This window comes from Xiphophorus hellerii, chromosome 5 (genome assembly GCF_003331165.1).
Source record: "Xiphophorus hellerii strain 12219 chromosome 5, Xiphophorus_hellerii-4.1, whole genome shotgun sequence".
Taxonomy (NCBI): Eukaryota; Metazoa; Chordata; class Actinopteri; order Cyprinodontiformes; family Poeciliidae; genus Xiphophorus; species Xiphophorus hellerii.
In genome coordinates this window covers 21759690-21769807 of record NC_045676.1, presented here as the reverse complement: position 1 = coordinate 21769807, position 10118 = coordinate 21759690, and the positions used below count along the sequence as shown (strand labels likewise).

The following is a 10118-nucleotide window of genomic DNA, read 5'->3' as shown; positions in this document are numbered from 1 at the left end:
TGCAAGGAATCACAAGGTTGGGACAATCTATATTTAAGTGCCATTGTCCCATTTAAACAGCACTACCGCTTTTTTTTATATCCACTGTTTAAGCATCTTCAGTCGAACCGATTGTATTTCTTTAATATGCAGTGGGGAAAAATACCAATTTGTCTTTTTTTTTTTTTTGGAATTTTTTTTTTTCTTTTAAAAGAAAGAGATAAAAAAATGTATTTCATATTTATTTCATCAAAAGGGCAGTGCAAGGCAACTGGAAATATAATTTCACCGATTTGAATTTATTTCTGTTTACAGTTTTTGCAGCATTTCAACCGACGTGTGTTTTAACAGGAAACGGTGAAACAAGCTTGTGTGATGGCTGTCAGGGTGGCCAACAGCGTGCAAACAACATGAGGGAATTCATTTAACACAAATGAGACGTCGTCGTAACCGTGACCTCTGAACGAACAAGCATAAAGCATTGTGTGTCCGGAGTGTTTTACAAGGACATCAGTGAAAGCGGAGTGGTAGGTTATGTGACCCTCCTACCACCCCCCGCCGGAAAAAAGAAAACACCTTCAAATGAAGTGCAGTAAAACAGTAAATACATCTTTAGGGAACTAAGAAAATAAATGAACTTGCAAAGTTCTTAAATCAAGGTTTTAGAAAATGCATGTCTGTGTGTTGTCTTTTTATTATTAATACTGTCTACATCAGATTGAATAATTAACCATCAAAACTGAAAGCACTAGCCCAGAGACAAGGCACTGAGGATCCAAACAAAAAGCTTAAAAACAAGCCTGCGAGTAAGGAGGGATATGACAATCTGAGGCTCTGCCTGAAATGCAGCCCTCTATCATTTTCTTTTCGTCATACTCAGAATTCACTGGGTTGTACAGTCGACGTCCCCTTCACCGGTCCCCTTCAGTTTCTTCACTTCCTTCAGCAGCTCCTGCTCCAGGGTTAAAATCTCTTTGGGTTTCTGGTACTGGACGAGAGAAAAGAAAGGAAACGGTCAACCTAGAATTACTTTGGTATATATAGTGTATATATACTTCTCTTTTTTTTTTTTTAGATAAGAATGCAATTTTTAATTGTAAAAGGAACAGAAGGAGACACAATGAGAAAAAATTTTTTTTAGTGCTGATAAAACTTTTTTTTTTCTGAAGAGAACTATGATGGAGGCTTTCAGATCAAAACAGATCTAGCACTCTAGATCTGCTAGATCTAGAAAAAAAAAAAAGATTAAATCATCTTTTTTTTTTTATTGTTAAAAATGGTCAACATTAGAGAAAAAAAACATAATCATTAGAGTGTGTGTGACTTACACTGACTATTAAAGTGTTGTTGGCATGTGTGTAACTGAGTGCAGAGCCATCGAGCGGCAGCTGGCTTCGATCCAGATCAGGAACACTGAACTTCTTGTAATACCTGGGAAGACATGAAGAAGATGGCATAATGTAGCCGTAGAACCAATGAATGTATTGCACACAGTGCCATCTATATTTAAGACATAAGAACTGAATCCAGTAAGCATACATTACAAGAACAAGAAGGTGCTCAGGAAAATGCCATTGGTTTTGAGCAAATGTACTTTTTATTTGTGGTCTTTATGATGATGCATCTCTCAGAGGGCTCCATGGAAACACTGAAGACATCCTTGGCATAGGGGAGGTTACGGATTCGCCACTGAAAGCTGGTCTTTGTGTCTTTGCGCGTAAACACCGGCTAAAGAGACAACGTAGAATTTAAAAAATGCATTGATTTAAAAGAACTAATGCTTTAAATGTATTGGATACATAAATAATAAAAAACCCACATTGGAGCAGTTTTCTTTAATGACATCGGAGTTGAGAGCTGCAGGTACGTTTACTGGCTCCCCGACTTCTACCTGCCAAACACCCTGAACTCCCAGCGTGCTTTTCTGCCGCCACTTTCTAGCTGTAACGCGCAGTGTTTCAGTAAAACACAATGAAATATTACAGACACCATGCGTTATTAATCTGCAGATGTGTCAAGCAGAAAATCCGCTGCTTACAGATGAGTTCATCTGTTTTCAAGTCGTACTCTTCAGCCATTTCTTTTCCATCTGTGAAGAGGTAATGGATCTTCCTTTTCCCTGAAGGTCAAAGATAGAAACACATTAACAATTCCAATATACACAAAAATAAAAACAGTACCAATCAAAATTGTTAGATTTTTTTTTTGTCAAATAGCAATTCTGGATGAACAGATTGTTATTTATCTTCAAAGAATTAAAAATCTGGGTTTATTCTAAAAAATACCAATAAACGTTTACCTGCAATTATACAGAGAAGCCCAAAATTATTCACATTACTGGCAGATTTAGGTTAAATGCAATATCTCAATTTTAACAACGTGATTCTTAATATTGAAAGTAATGTAAATTACAATTATAAGTTTTGGAGTAACTAAGCCAAACTTGAATCTGATAGAGAATCTGTGGGGGAAAAAATAAAGATAAGGGTGATGGGACAGAGGCTTACCACTCTTAAAGGGCTGGAAATTTTCAATAAAATGAAATTGCTGTTAAATTTTCAGTGAAAATGTACCAAAAGCTACTGAAGAGTTGGATCGCTTCTTGTATGTGTTTTTTTTTTTTTTCATTTTGCTTTTCATTATTATTTTCTTAGTTGTATGATCCACTGATAGATACCCGTCTGATTTCCTACCAAAACAAACTTCTTGGTTGAATGAAAATAGTCCTAAACCTAAATCTATCAGGGGAATGAATAATTTTGGGTTTACCTGTCCAGTGAAGGTATTTAGCGTCTTTAACACAACTCTGTACCGCACTCTTGTGGCCAGATTGTGATTTGGAATTTTTTTTAAAAAAAAAAAGGTTTTTGTTTTTCTCTTTTATTTATTTATTTTTTTTAACTTTTATTAACTCTGAAAAATATTGAACCATATACTAACCAATGACTGCCTGATAGGCAACTGTCAAATCAGTTGTATTTGTGTAGACCATAACACAACATTTCTGTGTTAAAACTGCGTTTCTGTTGTGTGATATGAAAATTGTGTAGAATATTTCTGTGAATCTTTACATTTTTCATTTCAACAATATGTTTTAGTACACTTTTGTCTGACTAATAACGGATTTCATACGTGATAAGTAGAAGTGGCGTTGAGATATATTAATTTTGAGGTACTACTGGTTCATCTACACTATCAACAAACGTATGCTAGTTTGTGTGTATTATTTACTATTCGCATGTAAAACCTCATTCTTTATTATTAAGTATGTGCGGCTTCCGCTCAAATGCAAAACGAGTTCGTTGCCTAGTAACACGAACTACCAGCGTACACTACAGAAATTAACTCATAGTCCCTACGAGACAAAAGAAATTCTGGTGATAATATGTTATGCAGTGCTTACCGTCCTGTATCAAGGCCGTTTTCTGCGAAGATTTCAGGACATCGATCCAGTTTTGCACGGCCATGTTTCCATGAGGGCCACTTCCGTATTCAACTTGTAACCCCAGCAACCTGATGACGTACACAAAAAAGAGAAGTTCTACACAGCATGGTTAAAAATAATTAATTCAGTAAACAAGTAAACAAACAAATAAAGGTACACAACGTAATTATTTACAATATAAATTCTGAAAATGTACCAAAGACACACTCTGGGCTTAACGTAACGATTGCATCACACCCGGAAGTGAAACATTTAAATTGCACGTTTTACTTCCGCTGTCCTCGTTACCGTGTTTATGGTTAGAGTAGAAGTGGGGTAAGAGCTGCGATTTTAAGTTTGAGATTTCACTTTTAAGCTACGCAGTTTTCTTTACGTTGTCAAACCTGGGCTCCAAATCGAAACGGATTTATTAAACACACACATGTTTATACGTTTAACGTCATCTTAAATTACAGCTAGCTTGCCACTAGCACAATACAAGTAGTGCTATTTGATCTAAGCAGCAAAAACTAGTGGGTAAGACGGTTTTAGAGTAGCGAAGATGTAATTTTGTTAACCTTTTGAAAATGTTAGTGATGTGAAGTCCAGATTAAATATCACAGTAAAAACTTTAAATGGGGCTGCAGGAGGTATTTATAGATCTGCTGCAAGAGTTGATGTGATCGTTTACTCAAGTGTTATTCCATGTTGCAGATTCCTATATCTTTAAGCTCTATTCCATCTTTAAGAGAAAGGTTAAATATTAGACTAAAGAGCGATTTTATGTCATTTAGCATTCCAGCTAACCTATTGTTAAATAATATATACACTTTGTATTTACATATGCTCAAAAGTAATAATCATGATCAATATTATTTAGAATGCAAAATCACACAGTTTTAATTTGATAGAGCTATCCTACGTGGAGATAATGTGCAGGGATTTGAAGTAATCTTTATATTTTTTGTCATTGGTGACAGTAAATCCAGGCTTTTTTATGATTACAGATGATTCACGTTAAGCCCCTCTTCTGGTAATCCATACTGATAAATAGTATATGCTGCAGAGCTCCATACTGCATTGTTTCAACCTGCTTTATGCAACAGGGCGGTGGCTCCTCGCTCCAACAACCAGGATGGAGCCTCGACACGGGATCATGAAAGCCTTCCCCAAAGTTAAACGGGCTAAAATGTTGCAGGGGAAGGACGTGCCTCCCCTCAAGAAGAAAGCAGAGGAACATGATGTCACAGGTTGCTATTTTTGCCTTCGTGAGCTGTAGTCTGACACAGGCAGCTTGAAAAATATAATTGGTACATTGTTGGTTAAAGATGTTTATGCCCCTTTTCTACAAATTCTTGCTCAAGTTGCAGCCACAAACTTCCATGTTTAATGATGGATTTTGTGATAGACCAAAAAAGTAGGGCATTGTTGCGAAGCAGATGGAAAATAGGTTTCCTCCTATATATTTCACAGATTCCTTTCACTTCAAAATTATGCACTACTTTGTTTTGATCTATCACATAGAAGTTTGTAAAAAAAAATACATTGCCTGTTGTCATAAAATAGGAAAAGGTTTAAGGGATATGATTATTTATGGGTGGTGTATGAAGCAAATTATCAAGAGAAACAAATCCTCACTACCCTTCAGAATCCGTTAAGCATGCTGCTATTGCTTATTTTTTCCTTTCCTGCTTCAGGAGACTTCTTCAATGGCGTCACAGTGTACCTTCTACCTGCTGGAATCGGAAATGCCAGATGCCAGATCTTCCACAGGCAAATCCAGCAGAATGGAGGGCAAATCCAGAGTTCGTTGTCCCCCTCTGTCACTCATGTTGTTGTTGATGACACCATGGACAGTGACAGGGCTCTGCGCCTGATGAAGGTGGATCGTCTGCCATCTGACGTTCATCTGGTGAAATGCACGTGGTTAAGCTTGTGTATTAGTGAGAAGAAAGTCCTGGATGAGGAAAACTACAGCCTTCTGTTACCCAAAAGGTTCGTCGTCTAATTATTCTTTATTCTAGAACATGGTTTCAATAATGTTTTTAAACTATTGCCACTTTTATTTCTGTCATATTTTATCAGTTTTCACATGATCACTTACACATTAGGGGTAGGCACCTATCATGCATTTTATCGTTGGTCATGAAAAATTTCTTGTTTGTTCCACGAGAGCGTCAGTAAATTAGACGCTTGATTCAATGCACTTCCTATGTTCAGTTTAAATCACAGTTCTTAAAGCAAGTGCTGTCCTGAATTAGCCCAATTCAAGTGGGAATGTTTATTTAAGAACAATATTTTTGTTTGTGCTGCTATGAATACTGTGCCATGCACAGCCATAAAGTTTTTTTAAAAAAGAAGTAAAAGGTTTTTTTTGTTTTTTGGTCATTTTTAACATTATCACAATAATACCACAAAGTACTGTGATATAGTTCTAAGTCCATATTGGCCTTTTACACATTCTTTTGACAATTCATTTAAGAGAAAAGCAACTCAATTATCAGTCTAACAATATTTTTCGTGTGATTTTACAAAGAGACTCGGAATCGAAGCATAAAAGTACAGAAGACAAGCAATCAGAAAATACTGAACATCCTGCTGAAACAACCACAGAGCCAGAAATTCATCTTATCAAGCAAGAGGAGACTGTAGACATAGTAAGTTTCCATGTATCAGCTACATATTTACTTCTGTCGACAACTATGCTTAGACATGTTGCATCATCATTCACATTTTACGTTGCTTCTGCTTCCAGACAATCCCAAAGGCCAAAGAAGAAGTTAACAGAGAAGAAGATGGCGTCTCTCAGAGCGACCTGGAAGCCCTCATCACCGGACGGCACCCTAAAGAGGAGACTCCCGACTCCAGCACAAACTCCGGTCCAGATGCAGCCGCCTCTGCTGCTGAAGCTCAGAAACCCGTTTCAGGAAAGTGGGTCTGTGCTCAGTCTTCTCAGTGCAAAAGTAACAACTTCAACAAATGCATCACAGACAAGCTGGAAGTGTTGGCCAAGGCCTACACACACCAAGGAGACAAGTGGAGAGCACTGGGCTACTCCAAGGCTATCAACGCACTGAAGAGCTTCCACAAGCCCATCACATCATATCAGGTAGCCTATAGAAACCTTTATTAGCTGGTTTTGTATTATTGACTTTAACTGTGCCACTCTTTACACACAAATATATGATTTAAACTGGTGAATTTTATCTCTAGCTGTATGTTTGGGGTCATTGCCTTCCCAGAAGGTGAATCTCCACCTGCATCTCAAAGTATTTTCTATCAGGATTGCCCTGTTTTTAGCTCCACCCATCTCCCCTGTCCCCACAGCATGATGCAGCCAGCACCGTGTTTCACTTTAGGGTCTCTGGTCTTCATGATGCCGTTGCTCCTTCAGACTAGTGGCAGCAGCAGTTGGCAAACACCTTGTTGAACTGTGCGTCTGCTGAGCTCATCATACGAACTATTTCTTAGTGTAAATGGAATAATGGTGGCTCACTATTGATGATGGCAGAGTTTTGGAACAAGTAGGAGCTTCTTGAAGAGACAGAGTCCCAACTTCAAGACGATAAATTACAAAGTCAAATTTCTTTTTAGTCATCTTTGATATACGCAGCATTTTTATCAATCAGTCAAATTGTATTTGTATAGCACATTTCAACAGCAAGCCATTTCAAAGTGCTTTACATCATAAAAACACAAAAAAACACAGTCATGCGACACAGAATCAACAATCGAAATATTACATTTAATCAAGCGCCATTGTTAAGTTCTTAATTGATTATGCCTTAAAGGCATCTCTAAATAGGTGGGTTTTTAGTCTAGATTTAAAGGCACTTGGTGTTTCAGCCGTTTTGCAGAAAGCAACATAGTTACTTGATTGTACTATAAAACGGCGCTATGTTCCTAGAAAATACATTCTTTAAATTACACAAAGGTGTAATCCTCAATTTACCTATCTGGTAACTTCTGAAGGCAAATAATTACGCTGGGATTTTATTTGGATGTGCCAAATTGAAATGAGCTGAATAAACATACACACCCCAAACCTGTTTTTGTTGATCAATCATAATGTCAATAAATAACACTGATGTTCATGGTTGCAATGTAAAACAGTTTGAGGGGGATTAATTATTTTTTCTCCCCCCCACACCTTTGGTGTTAGGAAGCTTGTCAGATCCCAGGAATAGGAAAACGCATGGCGGATAAAATAGAAGAAATTATGGAGAGTGGCCACCTGAGGAAGCTCGATCACATTGGAGAGGCCGTGCCTGTCTTGGAGCTTTTCACCAACATTTGGGGAGCAGGAGCGAAAACGGCACAACTTTGGTACCAACAGGTAAAAACAAAAACATTGGCAGTACTACAGAGATCCTGGGCTGTAGCACCTTAGCCCATTAAAGTCATATTTAATATCTATTACGTTATACATTATGTTCACGTGATTAAAGCTCAAATAATGCATCGACTTCAGTTTATTAGTCAAGTTGTTTATAAAATTTTCTACCTAGGGAAACTCAGCCGATTGCATTGAGTCATTAGCTAAGTGTTTTGACCAAGTCCCAGTTTCTTGCCTGTGTATTGTGGCATATCCAAAATTGAGCTTTGTAATCTTTGTTTTTAATGTTATGTTATTGAATGTTATTAAACTACTACTGAAACCTATTATAAATATGCTTTTTGTATTTTTTTTTTACTTACTTTTTTACCTTTTGTTTAAAGGTAAATTATTTTAGAGAAAAAAAGCATAATCTCTGAATCTCCTGATATGTCTTGCAGGGCTTTCGCACCCTGGACGACATCCGAACCAAAGCCCACCTAACCAGCACTCAGAAAATAGGACTGAAGCACTACGATGACCTTCTAGACCGAATGCCTAGAGAAGAGGCGGCAGCCATAGAGAAAGTGGTAATGTATATTCATTTGTAATACTGCAAGCATTTAGTACTCTCTGGCTGAAATACCTTTGTTCCTTTTATCACGTCAATGTGTTTAGGAAGAAATTGGGGGGGGAATCAACCTCATCTTATAGCCCTGAAATAGAATTGTGTTGTTTAGCAGAACGCAGTTAATTATGGGTGAGGGAAATAAAGATGTAAAAACAAACCAAAAGCAAAGTTGTGATACAACCTCCAGTCATATTGGAAAGAGAAACTAGCGAACACACGGACAGCAGAAGAGAAAGTCCACAACGAGACACTGCGAGTTGGGCTTGCTACAATCAGTGCAGATATAAAGGACAACACCAAGTTATTCGGCTCTAAAATAAATTTTATGACTCATAAGTTTTTATCCTTTGCAGGTGAGCGATGCTGCACATGCCGTCGATGCCGCCCTCGTGGCAATGGCGTGCGGCTCTTACCGTCGCGGGAAAGCAACGTGCGGAGATGTGGACGTTCTTATCTCTCACCCTGACGGCAAGTCCCACAAGGGAGTTTTCAGTAAAGTCTTACAGATTCTCCATGACAGTGGTAAGCCCTATACTATCAGATAGACACATGTTTTTTTTTTTTATTGTTTTCATTTATAATAATGAAAAGAACATCAATCTGTGTTCCAAAGGGTTTCTAACAGATGACCTGGTGAGCCACGAAGACAACGGAGAACAGAAGAAATACATGGGCGTTTGCCGTTTGCCAGGGCCCGGTCGGCGCCACCGCAGGCTGGACGTCATCGTCGTGCCTTACGAGGAGTTTGCCTGCTCGCTTATGTATTTCACCGGCTCGGCCCACTTCAACCGCTCCATGAGAGCACTGGCAAAGACGAAAAATATGAGCTTATCGGAGCACTCTCTAAACAAAGACGTGGTGCGTCAAGGCAGCTTGAAGACGCACGGTGGCAACCCACTTCCCACGGCAACGGAGAAAGATGTTTTTAGACTTCTAGGGATACCGTACAGACCACCGCAAGAAAGGGACTGGTGATGATCTCCAAAAAAACATGTGCTTTTAGAAAAAGAGAGCTTGATATGTATTTATGAATGGTAAATCAGGAATTATGCAAACACACGGTTCATTGATATTTAAAGATAAAAAAAAATCATGAAAGTATTTCACTAGCCAATTTATTTAGCAAAATAAAAAGTCTGGATTCATAATAAAGGTTATTATGATAACATTTGCTTTGTTGATCTGTAGAGCTTCACTGCAAATGAGGCTCTTGTCTCAAGGAATCTTTGGAAAATCTGGACTATATTTATTATATACGCATATGTTTATTGAAAATGAAGGCTGAAAATACACATACTAATACTTGTTTCCAGATACCTATTCAACTTCAAAACTTCTCCTGACAAGAAATTACGATAAATACACTTACATCTCCAACACTTAGTTTTATTTAGTTCTGCACTCAATGTCGTGGTACATTGCAGCAGCTCCCCTCCCTCCAGAGATGAGACATGTTTCAGGGACCTCAGCAAAGACTGGCTATTCCTTGCATCTGAAGATGAACATGAGATCAAATTCTCTATTGGCTCATAAAAATTGGTGAAATAGTCCTTTAGCCCACAAAGATATGTGTTAATTTTTTTCCTTGAGGTTTAGATTTTGTTTATTACAGTCTTTTGTTAAAGATGCAGTATGTAACTTTCATAAAAAATATATTTTTTTGTACATATTTTTAAAAACTGCAGCTTTTGTTGTGACAGATAAGAAATAATTTGAAAAAAACAAGCTCCTCTGCCTCCACCCTGTGGTCCTTCTGCCATTTGCGGAAA

The 10118-nt window shown here is 37.8% G+C and overlaps 2 protein-coding genes across 3 annotated transcripts; one reads left to right on the top strand and one right to left on the bottom strand.

The window, feature by feature from the left end:
• Positions 1-208: 208 nt before the first annotated feature.
• dpcd (deleted in primary ciliary dyskinesia homolog (mouse)) lies at positions 209-3504 on the bottom strand. Its single transcript, XM_032563306.1, has 6 exons — positions 3383-3504; positions 2018-2098; positions 1799-1920; positions 1574-1707; positions 1308-1410; positions 209-967 (listed from the first exon to the last, which is right to left on the bottom strand). Exons 1-6 carry the CDS (start codon positions 3444-3446, stop codon positions 863-865), a joined length of 609 nt encoding a protein of 202 aa, XP_032419197.1. The 5' UTR covers positions 3447-3504; the 3' UTR covers positions 209-862.
• Positions 3505-3668: 164 nt separating this feature from the next.
• Positions 3669-9519, top strand: poll (polymerase (DNA directed), lambda). 2 transcript variants are annotated; one of them, XM_032563303.1, is made up of 9 exons: positions 3669-3739; positions 4510-4653; positions 5101-5398; positions 5940-6060; positions 6159-6512; positions 7566-7739; positions 8180-8308; positions 8703-8871; positions 8963-9519. In XM_032563303.1, exons 2-9 carry the CDS (start codon positions 4539-4541, stop codon positions 9322-9324), a joined length of 1722 nt encoding a protein of 573 aa, XP_032419194.1. In that variant the 5' UTR covers positions 3669-3739; positions 4510-4538; the 3' UTR covers positions 9325-9519. The 2 variants fall into 2 exon arrangements, with proteins under 2 accessions (XP_032419194.1, XP_032419195.1); XM_032563304.1 differs by lacking the exon at positions 3669-3739 and adding an exon at positions 4416-4436.
• The last annotated feature ends 599 nt before the right edge of the window (positions 9520-10118 follow it).

Coding starts and splice junctions, on each gene's coding strand:
- poll (XM_032563303.1), top strand. CDS start 4,539: ATGGAGCCTCGACACGGGATCATGAAAGCCTTCCCCAAAGTTAAACGG. Junction 5,399..5,939: donor AGCCTTCTGTTACCCAAAAG/GTTCGTCGTCTA, acceptor GATTTTACAAAG/AGACTCGGAATCGAAGCATA. Junction 7,740..8,179: donor CACAACTTTGGTACCAACAG/GTAAAAACAAAA, acceptor TATGTCTTGCAG/GGCTTTCGCACCCTGGACGA.
- dpcd (XM_032563306.1), bottom strand. CDS start 3,446: ATGGCCGTGCAAAACTGGATCGATGTCCTGAAATCTTCGCAGAAAACG. Junction 1,708..1,798: donor TTAAAGAAAACTGCTCCAAT/GTGGGTTTTTTA, acceptor TTGTCTCTTTAG/CCGGTGTTTACGCGCAAAGA. Junction 968..1,307: donor ACAACACTTTAATAGTCAGT/GTAAGTCACACA, acceptor TCTCTCGTCCAG/TACCAGAAACCCAAAGAGAT.